Raw genomic sequence first — 21,590 nt, forward strand, 5'->3', positions numbered from 1 at the left:
AGTCTGTTAAAAAAGCCATTTCCCCTAATGCAGTTGAAGTATTTGCTTTTACAGATAATATATAATACACATAGTACATATAATTCACATAGCCATTTTAGGTATACTGGTTTGCATATGAGTGTTAAAAGAAAAATACTGGAAATAAAAATGAGTAATTTAAAACATAAAAAATATAAGCCAGCCTATTGCTTTTTAGTGTAACTCTAAGGAATTTTACAAGAGAAATTATCAGAAGAATTTATCAAGTAAAGTTTCTTTCAGGATTAAGTAAATATGTGATAATTATTCAAATCTAAGTTGATGATGAGCCCATTGCAATATTTAAAGAGATAATTTTATTAGAGTTTTTTTTTTTTTTAATTTCCAGGTTTTAATTACAACAAGGACGGCTGCTGATAATTTTAGCACCCAGTATGTTTTAGATGGCAGTGGCCACATACTTTCTCAAAAACCTTCACATCTAGGTCAAGGTAAGAGAGTAGCTTTGTAGCATTCTTTACATTTTCTGTTTTGTTTGTTTAAAAAAAAAGTTGCTGCTTGAATTCAAATGTATTGCTTTGGGCTTGGTCCTGATAAAGGCTAGTTAACTTACAAGTAAACACTCAGCCTTTATTCTAGTCACCAGTCTTTTAAATACTTAGAGTTGTTACCAAGAGGAACTATGTAAGACACTGAGAACAATTCCATGGATTAGTTACTCTTCTGTAAAAACCTTAAGAACATTTATTTTACTATTGCTGGATCACAGGTGTCTTTATATATAAGAATAATGTCTTATTTATTTTTTTAGCTTAAGTAATACAAATTTATTAATTCCTGGGATGGTGGTTAACCCCTCCCAACCTTGAGGTAGGGAACAACACTATGGGAAATCACTGAATATTTTATCGAAACACCTAAAACATCGTTGATTTGGTAACAGTGGTAATAAACGATTCCATAAGATATTATGATTAAAAAAATAATTTAAAATATATCTATCTATAGAAAATTTCAAACATATGCAAGTAGATAGCATAATATAGTCATCACTCAGTTTCAGTAATTATCAACTCATTGCTGAAGTCCTTTCCTCTAATACCCTCATCCACTTCCTCCCCTTCTGTATTATTTTGTAGCAAACATATTAATAATCATTGCTACTTGTAATTTAGTTTCTTACTGTTTTATACACTTATGTAATTTTATTACATTTTAATTGATATCTTATATTTTCAAGTTCTTCTGAAAACTGTTTACTTCTTTTTTTTTTTTTTTTTTTTTTTAAAGATGACCAGTAAGGGGATCTTAACCCTTGACTTGGTGTTGTCAGCACCACGCTCAGCCAGTGAGCGAACCGGCCATCCCTATATGGGATCCGAACCCGGGGCCTTGGTGTTATCAGCACCACACTCTCCCGAGTGAGCCACGGGCCAGCCCAAACTGTTTACTTCTTTTTTTTTTTTTTTTTTTTTTTTTTGTCTATTTCATGACCGGCACTCAGCCAGTGAGCGCACCGGCCATTCCTATATAGGATCCGAACCCGCGGCGGGAGCGTTGCCGTGCTCCCAGCGCCGCACTCTCCCGAGTGCGCCACGGGCTCGGCCCCAAACTGTTTACTTCTGAAGGAAAAAAAAAGATCTCTTTAGTCTTGAGTTTTATGTATCTCTTTTAATCTTTGCTCATTTGGATGATTGAAGTTAAGAGAATGTTACAGATGTGACCTCTTTAGAGTCATGTTCAAAATCATGATTAGATCTGAAGAGAGATTTGTGGGGTTTTTGTTTTTGTTTACCCTTCTCCAATTTGTATTGTAACTTCATGTGTAATTTTGTGGTCCCTCATTGTAATTCTTCAAAGCACTGTATTTTTTTGTGTATGTGGTTTCTTCTCTCCAGTTTTAATGTTAAATTATTACATTTATTTTTTTCAAATGACTTCTGTCTTCATTGAAATTTGTTTTGTTGAATCTTAATACCGATACCAAATTCTCTCACTCTTTCTTATTTTATAAATCCTCAGCTTAGTTACTGGTTATTTTTGCTCATTAGGAATTAATATTTTTGTATTCAGATAGGGAAAAGAATTAATAAAAACTAAGAAAATACCAATTTTGTTCTCGTTTATTCAGTTAATGAAAATGAGTTCAAGTCTAATAGCTGTTTATTTGATGTAAAATAATAAATATTGTACATATTTTAATTTAAAATAATAGATTGTAATTCTTTTACCATGTATTGAAGGCTAGGACAAAGAGAAGGCTTTTTTTTTTAATATGGTCCCTCTCCAGAAATGCTCTGACCCTAGTTCCTAGGAGTTCAAATTAGGAAACCATTAGGAGGCCTTTGAGTGGCTATCCAGTAGAGTACTTCGAAGTAATCTAGTCACCTTATATAACTTAAAAGTATTTATTTTTATCTTAGTAGTAGCCAGTCTAATCTGGATGGCCAGTGGCTCTGCATCACTCATACTTCTCATGCTTTTCTTTATTCATCTCCATGGGAACTATGAAATAACAATCCTTAGATATGGAATCTATCTGATCTTTGCCCTTTTGCTGATTGATTTTTCTTTTCCTGCTGACCTTAGTCTTCTACCTTTAGTAAGTGAGATCAGGTATGCATATTAAGGAATTTCTATATTCAATATATGAACCTTATTTTCTTTAGCTTATTTCTCTTATGTTATGAAGCAACATAGTTGGTAAGTCAGTAGTTCCAAAACTAGTGCAGGTAGTTGCCTTTCATAAGTCACTTTTTTTTGCCTAATTACAGTTGATTGGTTAGGAAAATATCAAAAAAAATCAAAGTTTTAGTTTCAAATTGCTCTATGAGGACAATATTATAGAAAACCACGAACACTTTCAAAAGCCTTTACGTTTATATTGCCTTAGTGCTGATGGTTTTTGAGTGATTGACTCACAGACTCACATTTCACCAGCTGTCATTGAGCTTCCATTTAAATATTTTCTGTGTAAGATAAAATGACAGTTCAACCATCGAATTTATACCTGTGCAATGGGGCTCTTGTTGATTAATTTCTGCTGTGGTGTGAACATCCTTTCTTAACAGTTAGTCTTCAGATCATCTGATAGGATGACACCTGTACATAGCATAACTGTAGGTGCAGGAACAAAATCTTATATAGGCTTTAGAAAGTTTGTTACCCCTTTTAAAAATGTTTAAAAATAGTTTACTGGAAATTTCAGTTCTGTTGTTTCTGGGTGTAAGTATTTGTTTTATGGATTAATTTAGCCAGTTAAAATGATTTATATGTTTAACAGCGTGTCACTTTAAATTACCCTTACCTTCTGTTGATTTCCCTTTTAAAACTAACAAGAAATTAGAAATAAGTCTCCAGCTTTTAAATTCTTTTACCAAGAATGCTGTCTTACTTTAGTCATCTTTTCTGTCATCACTTCTGTTCCCTTTACCCTTTGTAATCAGTATTAAGCTTTCTAGATTTTTTTACCCTCCTAGTCAAATTCTTTTAACACTTCTTAGTACTTCTGCCTTAGGAATTTCTCAGATATCAAAAGTAGTGTATTTAAAGTGCTCTGATCAAGGTATTTCCTTTCCTTACACTGTTATTATAGTACAGCATCATGTTCTTTGTAAATTCCTGCTGTGTGTGATTGTGCATGTATTGAAAAATCTTTTCATCTTAATTCAAGAATAAACTTTTATTCATTAAATAGTTTAAGAAAATCTTCTGATACATTCAAGAAATTATACCTTTACATTAGGAATATAAATAGTTGCCTTTATAAATGGCATAACATAGGGTCATATAAAAATATAACAAGGAATATATTACAGGACTGCAATTTAATTCTGGTGTTTGCAGAATGTGCTAAAGTTAGAGAGCTGAGGAGTTCACTTGTAAAATATGAGAGTATAATGGGACCTCCTCCCTATTGGCCAATATTACTTTGTACTTTATTTGGGGTGGGGTGGTGCAATATATTTAATCAGGCACTTTCAAAAAATCACATCCAATTTGACACACATATAAATATGCATAGATTAAGTGATGTGATGTCTGAGATTGCTTCAAAATAATCCAGTGAGGTAAGGGCAAGTGGGGTTAAAGTAAAAGTGAGACAGGAATGACGATGAGTTTGATGACTGTGGCAGTTGTCTGATGAGGATATGGGTGTCGTTGTATTATTTTTGTTTTAGCATTTGGTACTTTTATTTTATTTATTTATTTTTTAAGGATACATACTTCATTTGGAGTTAGAAAAGTCTTTTCCATCAGTAAGTTTTATTCATACGTGTACTTCTTATTTTATTAGTAGTTTTTAAATTTACTCTGAGAATATTTTTAAGTGCTGGAGCAATAATTTATTAATATACAGATAAGGCATAGTATGGTCTTTGATGGATAACATAAAATCAATAAATGTCTTTTTTACTTTTATAAACACATTTATGTTTTGCCCTGTTGATTTCTGCCTTTCTTCCTTCCATATGTAGCTATAGTAGATGCCATTATATTTGTCATCTAGGCACTCATAGATTAGTGGGGAACACTAATGAGTAAATTAGTAGTGACAGTAAAATGAAGCCACTAACTGCCTAGAGGGAGGTTAGCAAGTTTTTCAGAAAAGATAACATTTGAGTTTGAAGATGGTAGGAGTTTGAAGATGATAGTCTTTAAGAATGTGTGGAGTATAACCTTTCAGCAAAAAAAGAAAGGTGGATATAGATTTAAAGAGACTTTTGCTCTCTGTAGCAATGAGGGGAAAAAATCCATAATTTTAAGAACTTGTATTTTTTTAAAAAACTAATTAACTGTGTCACAAGAAGTTTAAATGAACTAAGTTCAAGAGAAAGACTGCTGCTTTCTAGACAAGGTGTGACTGAGTGGCCATTTGCATTCTGGGAGCATCAACTGGTTCTGGAGGCACAGGTGGACAAAGGAGCAAGTTATGATATATAAAGGGTCTTTTATGGCACTAGGAGAAGCCAGCTGAACTTTTAATAGCCACATGTGGGCTGACAACAGATTGGAATATGGGCTCCTTAAACACAGCTAGTCCACTGCACACACTGAATCTCATCAGGATTTCTACTGAGTAAACAGTGATGAAGAAAGTTGAGACTGAGCTAGAAAGAAAGATCTTAAAGCCTTGCTAGAGGAAGAGGCCTTATTCCATCCTTAAGACATTTGAAACCAGAGGTAAACTGGAACTAAATAAAGGTGCAACTCAGCTGCAACCCAGATAAACTCATTAGATTGAAGACATCTGTTCTTCACTATACCTACTTGATAGGAAACAGTGCTTTCTATGGAGGAAAATATTATCTTCTTCAGTAGCTGTTCTTTTATACACAATGTCTACAAAAATAAAAATTTGAGAGACATGAAGAAAGGAAAATGGGGTCCATAATCAAGAAAAAAAAATAGTATTAACAAACTCACAGACGATTCAGATATTTGAATTAACAGACAAGAACTTCAAAAACAACTGTGTGTTAAAAAATTTAGAAGAGAGGGACGGCCCGTGGCTCACTTGGGAGAGTGCAGTGTTGAGAACACCAAGGCCCCGGGTTCGGATCCCATATAGGGATGGCCGGTTAGCTTGCTGCCTGAGCGTGGTACTGACAACACCAAGTCAAGGGTTAAGATCCCGTTACTGGTCATCTTTAAAAAAAATAAATAAAAAATAAAAAATTTAGAAGAGATGATCAAGATTAGTAAGAAGGTTGAGAATTTCAGCCGAGAAATGGAAACTAAAAAACCAAATGAAAATTCTAGAACTAAAAAAAGTACTACGAAGAAATTCATTGGATGGGCTTAACAGCAGATTGGACATAGTAGAAGAAAAGATTTGTTAACTTGAAGTCAGGTCAATAGAACTGACATAAACTGAAGCACAGAGAGAAAGTAGAGTGAAAAAAAGAACAGCTCATCAGAGATATGTGGGACAGCATTAAATGATCTAACATACATGAAACTGGAATCCCTAAAGGAGAGGAAAGAGAGAGAACGGGGCAGAACAATAAATCCAAAAAGAAAATGAGTATTTTCCAAAATTGCTGAACGACATCATTTTGTAGACTGAAGGAACTCAGTGAACTCCAAGTGGAATAAATACAAACAACCACAGATCATATCATAGTCAAATTGCTGAAAATGAGAGAAAATATTTAAGCAGCTAGAGGAAAAAATAGGTCCCCCATTGCATCCAGGGGGCCAGCAATAAGAATGTAGTTGACTTCTCATCAGAAACAGAAGCTCCCCCCAAATGGAATGACATCTTTTGAGTATTTAAAAATATTGTCAACTGTAGAATTCTATAGCCAGCAAAAATGTCCTCTAAAAAACAAGGACGAAGTAAAGGCATTTCATACAAATAAAACAGAATTTGTCACCAACAGACATGCACTATAAGAAATACTAAAACTTTTTTTTTTAGTTTTTAATTTTTTTTAATTTTAACATTACTAGTACATATTTGTAAGGTGCCGTGTGTTGTTTTAATGCACACACATACTACACAAGATTACTTAGGGTGGGTAGCATAGTTTTGTGGGAAGTGAACCACTTGGCAGTCTGAATGATCAGAAAGGAAAGAAAGGCACTGGAAAAGTTAAATGTATGGAAAAATTAAGAGACTAAATCTTTTTAAAATTTATTTTACAAAAACAAATAATACATTGAATATAGTAAAATGCATTACAAAATATACAAAAGGCAGTAGAGTAAAAGGAATTACACTATTGTAAGGTTGTTAACATTGCTATAATTGTCCTAATTATGTACATTGTTATAGTTTTATATATTGTTAGAATTCATTTCGTGGTAATCAAGGTATATTGGCAATTTAAGAATGTATATTGTAATTTCTGACATTCTTCACACAAATAGAGAAAACAATCATATGGAACAACAAAAGACCCTGAATAAGAAAGCAAACCTGAGGAAAAAAACAAAAGCTGGAGGCATTACACTATCTGACTTCAAATTATACTGCAAAGGTATAGTAACCAAAACAGCAACAGACCCTTGGACCAGTGGAACAGAATAGAAAACCCAGAAATCAACCTACATGCTTAGAGCCAGTTGATACTTGACAGGGGCAACAGGAGCATACACTGGGGAAAGAACTGCCTCTTTAATAAGTGGTGCTGGGAAAACTGGGCATCCGTGTGTAGAGGAATGAAACTAGACCTGTACCTCTCACCATATACCAAAATCAACTCAAAATGGATTGAAGACTTACATATAAGATCCAAAATTTTAGAACTCCTAAAAGGAAACATAGGGGGAACACTTTAGGAGGTAGAACTAGGCAAAGACTTTATGAATATTACTCCAAAAGCACAGGGAAGAAAAGAAAAAATAAACAAATGGCATTATATCAAACTAAAAAGCTTCTTGCACAACAAGAGAGAGAGAAAAGACAACCTGCAGAATGGAAGAAAATACTCACAAACTGTGCATCTGACAAGGGATTAATATCCAGAACATAAAAGAAACTCACACAACAGTAAAACTAACAAACAAACAAAAAACAAGTAACCCAATTGAAAAATGGACAAAGGAGCTGAATAGGCATTTCTCAAAGGAAGATATACAAATGGCCAACAGACACATGAAAAAATACTCAACATCACTCAGCATCAGGGAAATGAAAATCAAAACCACATTGAGATATCATTTCATGCCAGTTAGACTGGCCATTATCAAAAAAGAATAACAAATGCTGGTGAGGAGGCAGAGAAAGGGAAACCCTTCTACATTGTTGATGGGACTATCACTCAATGCAGCCATTATGGTAAACAGTATGGAAGTTCCTCAAACAACTACCAGTGGAACTGCCATACAATCCAGCAGTCCCTCTACTGGGTGTATACTCAGAGGAATGGAAATCATCATGTCAAAGGGATACCTGCACTCCCATGTTTATTGCAGCTTTATTTACAATAGCCAAGAGTTGGAACTAAACCTACATGTCCATCTGCGGACAACTGGATGAGGAAAATCGTAAATTTTCACAATGCAGTACTACTCTGGCATAAAACAATGAAATGCTGCCATTAGCAGCAGCATGGTTGAACTTAGAGAAAATTATGTTAAGTGAATAAGCCAGGCACAGAAAGAGAAATGCTGCATATCCTCACTCATAAGTGGAAGTTTAAAAAAAAAAACAACTAACTAAAAAAAGAAAGATACAACAATCACAATAATTCATTGGAATTTCAAAAGAAGAGAACAGAACTGATATTACCAGAGGTGGGAAACGGGGTGGAGGGTTTAGCGAGAAATTGGTAAAGGGCCATAAAAAATGATTATATTATGTAATGATAGATACACATAGCAATTATCTTGATTTGAGGATCACATATAGCACATAGGTACTGATATTCAACGCTGCATCCCACAGATATTTGCTATCAATTATGTTTCAATAAAAATAAATAAAAAGAATATATATTATAATGTCTAGAGTAACCACTAAAAGTAATACAAAGAAATATAGCTAAAAAGCCAATAACGTAGACAAGATGGAATACTAAGAATGATAGTAGAGTTCAGTGAGAGAGTCTGGGGGTCGTAGAAGCAGGTAATTAGGTTAGAAAATATTAGCTTGGTGTTTGATTATGAAGGCCCTTTTATATCATGCTAAAGTGTTTGTACCTTACTTTGTTTTCAGCAGTGAGCCATTGATACTTTTTAGGCAGAGGATTGATATCATGTTATTTACAAAATTAACTGGTAGGACAGTTTAACTTCTACCATAAATTGTGTTTTACTATAAGAGGTGTTATCTTGAACTAAAGTTTGAGGGGAAGGAAAGGACTTGACATAGCTTTGAAAGAGATTTTAGAATAGAATAGATGGGCCTAGATGACTTATGCAGTATTGGCAGTAAGAGGTAGAGGGAAGACCCAATTAAATCTGGAGTGTCTGTCTTTAGAAACTGTCGGATGTCATTGTTATATAAGGAAGGGAGATTCAGGTGTGGTAGGAGGCTAAAGAAGGAAAATAATGAGTTCAGGTCTGCATCTGGTTGATTTGAGATATCTCGAGGGACATCCAGGTGGTGATATTGAGTGAGCATCTTCATGTAACTTAAAAGAATACTGCAGGTCTCAGATAAATGTCTTAGTCAGTTCCAAGATGCACATTTTGTCACACTTTTGACTTTTGTAACCCAAGACAGGTTACAGATTATAATCAATGATCTCCTGAATCCTTTTTGGATAGGCAACAGTCATGGATGTTCTTGTTTTATAACAATTGAGTTTTGTACTAATATTGCTAATTCATATGTTGACTGGAGGAATAAATAATTTCATATTTTATTGCAAAGCAACAAACAAGTGCTTTAATGAGAATTAAAAAGGGAAAATAGCCACAAGTAAATGAAGTTGTGTTAAGTGCAAAAGGATTGCTATTACATGCCAAGCATTAAAATTGTAGACACCAGAGAAAATCACGATATCCATGGGGATAGATAAAAGAAATTTCAAAGTAGTGAGAGTTTAGTGTGACCACTTGATGTGTTGCATAGGACTATCATGGTTTAACTGGCAGTATTTTTTCTTTTTTAGAGGTTCGAAAAAGTATGGTGCTTTTTATAGCTTTCATGAAAAGAATCATTGGCCTATGGTTAGTAGTTGAAGCTGGGGAAGTGGAGGAAATATCTAAGGAGAACAAAGAGAGAGATGAGAAGGCAGCCTAAGAGGTCTCTGTGAATGGGGTCTGGTGTGAATTCTGGTGTGTGTCATCTGTTTAGCAGTAGAGGCAGAATGCATACCTGTTTTGATTACTAAGTTCATGCATTCCTTGATCTCTGTTACCTTTTGCTTCAGAACTTGGCAATGTCCTTTTTGCTTTCAAAAGGCAAAGAGTAGTAGCACTAAAGTGTAAGTAGTGAGAAATACCATGGTGTTCCAAGAAATTTAATCCTGTGTCTGGAAGTGATGTGTGAAGTTAGGCCAGGGAAATACCCAGCATAAAAATGGAGGAAGACCAAAAAAAATTGTTAGATCCAGAAAAAAGAAGCAAAGAAACATTTATGTGTGAACAAAATAGGAATACAGCATTTCCCTTAGTCTTTGTTCACAATGATCTTTTTTCCCCTAGTCTTACATTATATATTTTTCTTTTAGTAAATCCCATTTCAAAAATTATGAAAGTACTATGTGTCCTTCATAAATAAGGAGACAGTCCAAGCAAATTCATACTTTATTTTTTATTACCTTTTTTCTTTTCTTTCTTCTATGCATTTATTTACTTAAATTTTTGTTAAATGTCTATAGGGTATTAGTCATTGTTTGAGATGCTAGGGATATAATGGTGGACATGGTAGACAATCCTTTACTCATGCATCTTGTATTCTAAAAGGGAAGGCAGATGAAAGTTTTTTCTAATTATAAAATATGGTTTCAGTTTGGAAGAAGCATTCTTTGATAGGGCATTTAGAGATGGATTCTCTAAAGATGTGATACTTAGGGTGAGATCTGAAGGTTGATAAAGGAGTTAGGCTTGCACAGAGTGGGGGGGAAGAACATGCAAAGGCCCTGAGGCAGAAGTAAGTGTGGTATGCTGGAGGAGCAGAGGACGGACATTGGTAGGAGAGCAGATAGCCAGGCCGTGTAGGAACCTGTAAGCTTTATCCCTCTTAAATCCACCCCTTTTCTCTAGTTAACTAGTGTTACTAATAATTGAGTTCCCAGCTATTGTTAGGCTTTCTCTCCTACATTATATCTTTTTCATTTCACAGATCCTTATTTAACAGTTGGATTGCAAATCCCACCCACATTACCATCTCCTGTTTACATTCAGCTTTTAAGATAGTTTGCTTTCCAAATTTATTTTCTCATCTTCTCTTGTTATGAAATCTGTTTTGATGTACAGTAATTGCATTTGGTTAGAGTTCATTTTTCATTATTTTCATCAAATGTACTTTGATATATTTCTGAATCTTTACACGTTCAAAAATGTCTTCATTTTGCCCTTATGCGTATCTTAACTGGGTGTAGGTTTTTTAATTTCCCCCTTCTTATTTCCCAATTGTTTGTAGATTATTTCTTCTAGTGTTATAGGTGAGAAGTTTGATGTTAGCCCTTTCTTGTATGAAACTTCTTTCTGTCTGAAAGTTTGTAAAAATTTTTTCCTGTCCCTAAAATTTAGGATTTCCAGTGAAATGTGGTTTCTCTTTCCTTTTCTTTTTTAGTATTCCTCCTTGTAATGAAGTAAGCTCCTAAAATCTGCACTCAAGACTTTAACTCAGGAACACTTTCTTCTATTATTTAAATACATCTCCATTTTTTTCTTTTTCTCTTGAAACTCCTGATTTTATGCTAAGCTTTTTAAGTGTTATATTTCCTTTTTTTATATATTGTCATTTCTTTGTATTTCTGCCCTGTGTTATAAGCAATAGGACAAAGATTAATCTTTTACTGCAACATTTAGCCTTTTCCACTATAATTCACAGTAAGATTACATAGCAACCCTATTTACACAAACAATCAAAACAACAATTTCACGTAACAGTATGTATCTTTACTATGTCTGATACACTCTATTTTATGTTCTAATTTAGCCTGTTCTATCCTTATATTCTATTTTATTTAAAAAGAAAAAAGATGCTAGTTGCTATATACTAAATCCGTGGTTCTCAATTGTGTGCACTTTTATCCGCCATGGGACATTTGTCAATATCTGGAGACATTTTTGATTGTCACAACTGGGGCGGGTGCTACTAGTGTGTAAGAGGCCAGAGATGCTGCGAAACATTCTACAGTGCACAGGACAGTCTCTCACAGCAAATTATATTGATTTTTGACTCCTTAATGCATTCATTCCCAACTCTAGCTATACGTTCATTAGAATCACATGGGGAGATTGATTTAATATGTCTGAGATTAGCTGGTGAATCTTCAGTGTTTTTAAGACATGGAACTATTGTATATGACCATGACAAACATTCAGTCCTAATTTCGTGTGTGGCTTTGCTGGTGTTGTTTTAAATAAAACATATTTATTAATCTGATAGTAAAACAGTATAATTTTTATACCTTTCTTAAACATTTTAGTGAAATGAATTCATGAGCAAATAAAGTTCTTTTACTAGATTATCCTGTTTTCAGTGTTTATTGTTGAATTAAACCAGGTTGTTAGATATTATTAGAAATTAAACCAAGTTGTTAGGTATTATTTCAAGTAAGAATTTTTAGTGCAATGATTACAGTTATCACATACACTGTTTAGTCTCATACCACATATTTATTGTATTTTAAGGTGAGGAATAAGCATCATCTCCAGGTGATTTGAATACCAGCAGATTTTTTTAAAAATTGAAACATGATTGTATATATCTGTGGGATACAGAATTGAATATCAATACCTGTATGCAATATATAATGCTGAAATCAGGATAATTAGTATATTTAACATTATACAATGTAATCTCATTTTGTAGCCCTTTACCAATTTCTCACTAACCCTTTGCTCCTTTACCCTTTCCCACCTCTGGTGGCCTCTTTCGTTCTCTCCTTTTGAGAAAGCCCAACGAAGTATTATGATTGTTGTATCTTTCTTTTTTTATTTATATGTGTATTTTTTTAGCTCCCTCTTATGAGTGAGGATATGCCACATTTCTCTTCCTGTTCCTAGCTTATTTCACTTAACATAATTTTCTCTAAGTTCATCCATGTTGCCGAGAATGGCAGAATTTCATTCTGTTTTATGACAGACTATATTCCATTGTGTGTATATAGCACATTTTCCTTATCCAGTTGTCCACAGATGGACATGATGGTTCCAACTCTTAGCTGTTGTAAACAGAGCTGTGATAAACATGGGAGTGCAGGTATCCCTTTGACATGATGATTTCCATTCCTTTGTGTATATATCCAGTGGGATTGCTAGGTCGAATGGCAGTTCTATCTGTAGTTGTTTGAAGAACTTCCATGCTGTTTACCATAATGGCTGCATTAATTTACAGTCCCACAAACAGTGTAGAAGGGTTCCCCTTTCTCCACATCCTTGTCAGCATTTGTTATTCTCTGTCTTCGATAATGGCCAGTCTAATTGGCATGAAATGATATCTCAGTGTGGTTTTGATTTTCATTTCCCTGATGCTGGGTGATGTTGAGCATTTTTTCGTGTGTCCATTGGCCATTTGTATATCTTCATTTGAGAAATGCCTCTTCAGCTCCTTTACCCCTTTTGTAATTGGTTTACTGTTTTTGTGGTGCTGAAGCTTTTTAGTTTGATATAATCCCATTTGTTTATTTTTTTTCTTTTCTTTCCTGTGCTTTTGGAGTCATATTCATAAAGTCTTTGCCCAGTCCTATTTCCCTTATGTTTTCTTTTAGGAGTTTTAGTTGCAGGTCTAATATTTAAGTCTTTAATCCATTTTGAGTTGATTTTGGTATATGGTGAGAGTTATGGGTCTAGCTTCATTCTTCTACATAATGGATGTCCAGTTTTCCCAGTATGATTTATTGAAGAGGCATTCTTTCCCCCAGTGTGTCTTCTTGTTGCCTTTGTCAAAAATCAGTTTGATGTGAATATGTGGGTTGATTTCTGGGTTCTCTATTCTGCTCTGTTGGTCTCAGTGTCTATTTTTATGCCAGTACCATTTTGTTTTGGTTACTATAGCTTTGTAGTAAAATTTGAAGTCAGGTAGTATTATGCCTCCAGCTTTTTTTTTTTTTTTTTTTTTTTTTGCTCAGGATTGCTTTGTTCGGGATCTTTTGTTGTTCCATATGAATGTTAGGATTGTTTTTTTCTTTTTCTGTGAGAGTGTCGTTGGTATTTTGATGGGTATTGCACTGAATCTGTAGATTGCATTGGTGAGTATGGACATTTTCACAATGTTAATTCTTCCAATCCAAGAGCATGGAATGTGTTTCCATCTTTGTGTCCTCTTTAATTTCTTTCAACAGGGATTTGTAGTTATTGAAGAGATCTTTCGCCTCCTTTGTTAAATTCATTCCTAGGTATTTTATTTTTTTAGTGACTTCTAAATGGGCTTGCTTTCTTGATTTCTTTTTCTGCTAGTTTGTTATTAGAATATAATTTTTGTGTATTGATTTTGTATCCTGCAACTTTACTGAAATTGTTTATCAGGTCTAAGAGTTTTTTTGGTAGAGTCGTTAGGTTTTTCTGAGTATAGGATAATGTCATCTGCAAGCAGAGACAGTTTGACTTTGTCTTTTCTGATCTGGATGCCCGTTTATTTCTTTGTCTTGCCTGATAGCTCTGGCTAGCACTTCAAATACTATGGTAAATAGGAGTGGTGAGAGTGGGCATCCTTGTCTTGTTCCTGCTCATAAGGGAAAGGCTTTCAGCTTTTCCTCATTCAGGATGATATTGGTGGTGGGTTTGTCATATGTGGCTTTTATTGTGCTGAGATTTGTTCCTCCTATACCTAATTTGCTCAGAGTTTTTATTATGAAAGGATGATGAATTTTGTCAAATGCTGTTTCTATGTCTATTGACATAATCATATGGTTCTTGTCCTTGATTTTGCTGATGTGCTGTATCACATTTATTGATTTGTGTATGTGGAACCATCCTTGCATGCCTTGGATAAATCCCACTTGATGATGTTGTATAATTTGATATGTTGCTATATTCTGATTGCTGAATTTTATTGAGGATTTTTGCACCTATTTCATCAGTGATATTGCCATATAGTTTTCTTTTTTTGTTGTATTTTTGGTTTTGGTATCGGTGAGGCTGGTCTGAGAATAAATTTGGGAGAGTGGCCTCTGCTTCAATTTTTTGAAATAGTTTGAAGAGAATTGGTATTAATTCCCCTTTAAAGGTTTGATAGCATTCAGCAGTAAAGGCATCCAGTCCTGGGGTTTTTTTGTAGGAAGACTGCTTCCATGTTGTTGCTTGTTATTGGTCTGTTGAGGTTTTCTATTACTTCTTGCTTCAGTCTCGGTAGTTTGTATTTGTCCAGAAATTTATCAGTTTCCTCCAGTTCTTCAAGTTTGTTGGCATATAGTTGTTCATAATAGTCTCTAATGTTCCTTTATTGGTGTGGTATTGGTTGTAATGTCTCCTTTTTCATTTCTGATTCTTTGTTTTTGGATCTTCTCTTCTTTTTTTAGTTAATCTAGGTAATGGCTTATTTATTTTGTTTATCTTCTCATAAAACCAACTTTTTGTTGATCTTTTTGTATCATTTTTTGGGTCTCTTTCATTTAGTTCTGCTCTGATCTTAACTCATTCTTTTGGTCTACTAATTTTGGGATTGGATAGTTCTTCTTTTTATAGTTCTTTAAGGTATAGAATTAGATTGTTTGAAATCTTTCTTTTCTTTTGATGTAAACATTTATTGTAATAAAGTTCCTTCTTAGTGCTGCTTTTGCAGTATCCCACAGGTTTTGATAAGATGTGTTTTATTTTCATTAGTTTCCAGAAATTTTTTGATTTCCTGTTTAATATCTTCTTGGAACCATAGGTTGTTCTGGAGCATGTTGTTTAATTTCCATGTTTTTCTATAGTTTCCAGAGTCTTGCCTGTTATTGATTTCTAGTTTTAAGTTGTTACAGTCTGAAAAGATACTTGAAGTGATTTTAGTTTTTTAGAATTTGTTGATACTTCATTTGTAACCTAACGTGGTCTATCCTGGAGAATGTTCTATGTGCTGATGAGAAGAATATATATTCTGTGGATATTGGATAAAATGTTCTGTAGGTATCTGACAAGTCCAACTGGTCCAAAGTGTAGTTTAAACACTATGTCTGTTGATTTGTTGCCTAGATGGTCTGTCCAATGTTGAGAGAGTGGTGTTTAAGTCCCCAGCTACTGTTGTATTGGGGTTTATGTCTTTTCTTAGGTCTAATAGCATTTGCTTTATATATCTGGGTGTTTTGATGTTGGGTGCATGTATATTTATGATTGTTATGTCTTCTTGCTGGATAAATGCCTTTGTCATTAAATAGTGGCCTTTGTCTCTTTTTATGGTTTTTGGCTTAAAGTCTATTTTATCCAATATAAAAATAGCTACTTCTGCTCGTTTTTGGTTTCTATTTTTGTGGCATATCTTTTTCCATCCCTTCACTATTAATCTGTGTGTGTCTTTACAGGTGAGGTGAGTGTCTTGAATACAGCATATACGTGGGTCTAGCTTTTTATTTAATCAGTCTGTGTCTTTTGAGTGGGGAGTTTAATTCATTTACATGTAAGGTTGTTATTGAAAGGTATTGTCTTACTTTTGGCATTTTATCAATTTTTATTTGGATGTTTTAAATATCTTTTGTTCCTTTCTTCCCCTGTTATTGTTTACATTTCATGTTTGTTGGGTTTTTTTTAGGCGGTAAGATTTAGTTTCTTTTTCTCGTTTGTGTTTTTTTTTCCTACCATTGGGTTTTGTTCTTGTGTATTCACAGTAGTTATTTTCATTTTTCACATTCCAGATGCAGGGCTCACTTGATGGTAGGGCTGGTTATGTGGTGGTGAACTTCTGTAGTTTTTGTTTCTTTGGGAAATACACTGTTTCTCCTTCATTTCTGAAGGATAGCCTTGCCAGTTATACTATTCTTGACTGGCAATTTTTTCTTTTAGTATTTTGAATATATCATCCCATTTTCTTCTGGCCTATAGAGTTTCTGTTGAAAAATCTGCTCTTAGTCTGATAGAGACTCCCTTAGAGGTGACTTGACACTTCTCTCTTGCTTTTTTAAAGATTTTCTCTTTATCTTGGAGCTAGCCAGTTTGACTATAATGTTTCTTAGGGAGTATCTTTTTGGATTGGATCTCTTTGGGGACCTCTGAGCCTCCTTGATCTTAAGGTCTGTCTTTCTCTCTCTGTATCTGGGAAGTTTTCCATTATTTCATTGGATAAGGTTTTAATGCCTTTTCCTTTCTCCTCTCCTTCTGGAACACCCATGATTCAGATGTTTGTGTGCTTAAGGTTGTCTACTTGCTCTCTTAGATTTTCTTCATTTTTTTAAAGTACTTTTTTCTTTTTTTTGTCCACCAGGAGTATTTTGAAAAGACTGTTTTCAAGATTAGAAATTCTTTCTTCTGCTTGCTTCTACCTGCTGTGTAAGCTCTTGGTTGTGTTTTTTATTTTGTTGAGTGAGTCCTTCAGTTCCAGGAGTTCTGCTATATTCTTTTTTAAGGTCTTAATCTCTTTGTAGATTTCCTCCTTCGTATCCTGAATAGTTTTTCTCACTTCATTGTGTCATTTGAGTCTTCTTGTATGTCATTGAGTTCCCTTAAGATTGTTGCTCAGAATTCCATTTCAGTCATTTCAAAGGTTTCCTGCTCTATGAGGTCTGGTGTTTGAGAATTATGGTATTCCTTTGGTGGTGTCTTTTTTTTTTTTTTTTTTGTTCTTCATATTTCTAGTATCTCTACATTGATTTCTGGTCATCTGGTGTAGCAGTTGGTTCTTCTATTTCTTTGGAGTAGGATTTGAGGAGAGAGATTTGCTTCTCTTTTTCCAGACTCCACTGGTGACTCTCTTTGTGTCAATGCAGTCAAGTGGCCAGCAGGCTGTTTGCGTGTTGGCTGTGACTGCTGCTTTGGTGATGAGCTGCCCTTGCGGGGTGGTGGTTGTGGTGGACCACCCACATGGAAGTAGTGTTTGAAGCGGTGGAGTAGACTGCGGTTCCTGGACATACTCCTGCCTTCTACCCTCCAAGGAATTTTTTAAGATACTCATTCTGGCGAGCCTGTGTGTTTCTGCAGTGGTAGAAATAAGACTGCTCTTGTCTAGAACACACAGAGGAGATCATACTTCACAGGTCAATCTTGTTCAAAAAGAAGAGTGTAGCAGGGGATCACAGTAGTTTGCACAGTTGAGCCTTTGGCTTCACAGATTTGGAGGAGGATTGGACTTCCATGTTAGAAGGGGTTAATTACTGATTATATGTGAATTTGAAGATCTGTGAAGTTCCTTCAAAATCCAAATATTCTTTCATCTTATATGCCAACAGGTACAACAGTAACTGCTTTAAGATTATTTAAGAATCTACCTGTAAGAAAACAATTTTACTCAACTGCTAAAAAATGTAAAGATGAAATTAAAAAAGTTCAAGATCTCCTTATGAGCTATGGTATCCTTAAACCTGACTTACGGATTGTTTTTGCACATAACAAGGTAAGTATTAGTATACCTTCAATTATTCTGGTATGTGATACAATAAAGGGACAGTTTATCTAAATCATTAGTGCTGTAGACTGAATGTTTCCAGACAAAATTCATTTGTTGAAAATCTAATCTCCAGTGTGATGGTATTAGAACATGGGGCCTTTGGGAGGTAAATGAAATTAGCACTCTTATAAAAGAGATCGCAGGGAGCTACTTTCCTTTTCCACCATGTGAGGACACAGTGAAAAGGTGCCATCTATTAAGCAGAAAGTGGGCTCTCTCCAGACACCAAGTCTGCTGATGCTTTGATTTTGGACTTCTCTGTCTCCGGAACTGTGAGAAATAAATTTCTATTGTTTATATGTTACCCAGTTTATTAAACTTTGTTATAGCAGCTCAACATGAATATATAAAGAATCTTTTTTTCAAAAAATTTGTCCACCTTTGTTTAGTTTTATCTTTATTATATAAACAGTATGTTTAATTTGTCACCTAATATCTATAGAAAATCAGATGAAACCTTTCATTTCTTAATCTTGAAAATTAGTGATTCCCCCAGCAGACTTTTTCATCGAAGAAATGCTTTTGTCAGGTGCAGTGATTCTGAAAATACGAAGATGAGTAAAACTAATTCTGTTCCTTTAAAGAGTTCACAATTTAGTGTCATTTTCGCCTTTTCTAAACTTTTTTAAACTGTTTCTTTTTTGGAAGAGTTTTGTTTTTTGAAGGAAACTCTAGCTCATTTCTTTTTATTTTTCAAAGCAGGCTGATAAGAGAAGATACTCATCTTGTTGCGACTCATCTTGTTGCTTGATGAGTTTAGGGGAAAGAAAGTTTAACATACTTTCTGATTGTTCTGTTTTTCTTATAATTCCACATGGTCACCTTGAAATATTTAATGGAAGGAGAGCAGAACCACACAGCAGTGTGGAAGCCTGATGGGAAATAGGGAGTTAAAATTTATTGAGGGACTACATAATGCCAGGACTTATGCTAGGTACATTAATCTCCTGCCATCTTCACAGCAACAACCAAGAGAGGTAGACATTATATCAGTTTTGCAGTTGTCCTCTGAGCTGAGTTCACAGAGGCTTAATACTTTTGCTCAGTGTTGCACAGCTAAGGAATTGTTGAGATAAGATTTGAAACAGCATGTCTTGGAGTGCAGGTTCTTCACACTCTTATCGTTCTTGTCCCATTTTACTACTACTTAACATTTATATAGTTCTTTTCCAGGTTTCAGAGCACTTACGGTAACTTTGTGAGGTAGACAATATTATTTCTATTTTTCTATTTGTATGGGGAACTTGAAGCCCAGAGCAGTCAAAGGAGTTGCTTCATATTTTACAGAAAGTAATAGTGCTGAGGTCAGAACCTTTTTTGATCCAGTTTTCTTCCTACTCCTTGTCTTTTTACTCATTATCAAGAAGATTCTTTATTAAACCAAGCCATGGTGAAATATTTATAAAAATCTTTGGTCATGTTAAAAAAAAATAAAAAAGAAAGACAAAAACTAAGGCTAGTCAACCACCTGTTCCTGCTGGCATAGAGCTCAACCAAATGATACCTTGAGATCCCTTCCAGCTCTACCATGCTGTGATTCCTAAGGATGTTGATGGATGGAGGCTCATCCTGCTAATATAAATAACCCTGTGACCTCTTGATCCAGAGGACATTTAGTGATTAAAAGTTTAATGTCCTCAAGTTAAGAAAAGACCAAGGTCAGAAGAAACATAATAATCAGGAAGGGAAAACAGATGATAAAGGTAAAATATGAACAGTGATAGGAATTATTTATTTGTAAAAGCAAAGCAATTACAACTAAAAAGTTTTGAGTAAGAGAATATGTGATAGATGAAAACAAGGTTATTGCCTCACATAATGAAGATTAATGTATCTGAAATATAGGAAATGGTATGAGAATCGTTCTTATTCATTTAAAGTCATATATAGATCTTCTAAGTTTTTGATAAGTTTATATCATTTTCCCAAGCAATATAAGATTATTAATGTAGTCATTTTCTTTGTAGAATGGAATGCAGTATTTTGTTATATACTATATTTTATTATTTTTGGAGAACATTATATCTGAACTTATATTAGGCAATCACAAGTCTCTTTATGGCCTTCAGTAATTTCAGGTACAGTTCAAATCGCAGAGAGTATGCTGAACGTATTATACCATGAAAGTAATAGAAGATTATGAAAAGTCTTAATATTCAAATTAAGCTGTTACTACACGAGGAAATTATGGACCAAATTAGAACACACTATCTTCAAGCTTTTTTCTCTTTGTATAGATTATTTTTCTACTTTATTTTCTTAATCGTGCTGTTGTGCCTTAAAAATGTTAAAATATATTGTTAAAACTCCCAAAATAGCATTGATGTGTTATCATAAATCTCTTTGAACATTGAGTCTTATTCTGCTTTTAGTGATTTTCTTTTAAACTTGCTTATTTTCATCATTCTTTATGTGCTTTTGTGATGAATTTTTTGGCCTTTTCTTAAAATTTAAACATGACAATTTTCGTGTCTTTTCTTTCTTTTTTTCTGCATTGGAAACAAACAATCTTATTGTACATAATATGAGAAGTACTATTGCTATTTTGATAACTTGGATTAGATAGTGTTCCTTCTTTTTATGAAGGTTTAACCTGCCAAGACATTCTTTGAATACTGATAATGTTGATGTTCTTGCCAGTATGGTTATGTTAGAAAGGTATTTTTCTTCTTTCATCACCATGTTCCTTGAAAGCATATTGAATAATGAGACAGCCAACGGGAAATAATTTACAAGTGGATTCAGTGAGTTTATTTAAAGTAGATATTATTTGGAGAATTGCTAGAACCATTTCTTAGATGAGCATTACAGTTTTCAGCTTTAGTTATAGTAATTGAATCCCTGTGAGGTCCTGCTGTATATATTTTCATTTATAAAGCAGTTATTTCCCAGAATTAGAAGTTTTTCTAAATGTGATGATATCTGGAACCAGTTTAGTATTCTTAGCCAGTTCATATGGACATGAATAATTTCATAGACCACCAGTTCAGAACATAATGTTAAAGGAGTAATTTCAAATAAATGCTACTCTCATGCTTTATAATTGTTGATTTTTGTGAACACTCTGCTTTTTCGAAAATTTTGTGGTTTTAAAAATTGTTTTAAATTGAATTTTGTCTTGATAGTTAGAGGCTCACTTGTACTGCAAAAGCCGAATTGGATATCATTGACATAAAGTTTTATCTGTTAGAAAAGACAGAGACATGAATTAAGGAATGGCTTTTCTCCTATTCCTACCTCCATGTCACATGAGTAGTAAGGTTTATTGAGTTTAGTTTTTTGTTGTTGTTGTTGTCGGGTTTTTTTTTTGAGGTCTGGAAGAATGATAACACAGCTCTGAAGGGTTTGATATCTCTGATTTCAGTCTGGGAAGAGGCAGGGCCTTAGCCAATAACAGAAACCTAGAAAACTGGCTGTGGAGATTTGGTAGTAGTGAGTGTGGTGGCTCCCTCTCTTGATGTAG

At 34.2% G+C, this 21,590-nt stretch overlaps 1 protein-coding gene across 7 annotated transcripts in view; it reads left to right on the forward strand.

Moving 5' to 3' along the window:
* PMS1 (PMS1 homolog 1, mismatch repair system component) overlaps positions 1 to 21,590 on the forward strand; it is a 108,372-nt gene that overhangs the window by 17,802 nt on the left and 68,980 nt on the right. For 6 of the 7 annotated variants that reach the window (XM_063094612.1, XM_063094631.1, XM_063094623.1 and 3 more), the window contains 2 exons: positions 371 to 473; positions 17,910 to 18,073. The exons of the other annotated variant lie outside the window; for it this stretch is intronic. In XM_063094612.1, the coding sequence (XP_062950682.1) occupies positions 371 to 473; positions 17,910 to 18,073 (267 nt within the window). The remainder of the gene's footprint in view (positions 1 to 370; positions 474 to 17,909; positions 18,074 to 21,590) is intronic. 7 annotated transcript variants of the gene reach the window in all.

This window comes from Cynocephalus volans, chromosome 1 (genome assembly GCF_027409185.1).
Source record: "Cynocephalus volans isolate mCynVol1 chromosome 1, mCynVol1.pri, whole genome shotgun sequence".
Lineage (NCBI taxonomy): Eukaryota > Metazoa > Chordata > Mammalia > Dermoptera > Cynocephalidae > Cynocephalus > Cynocephalus volans.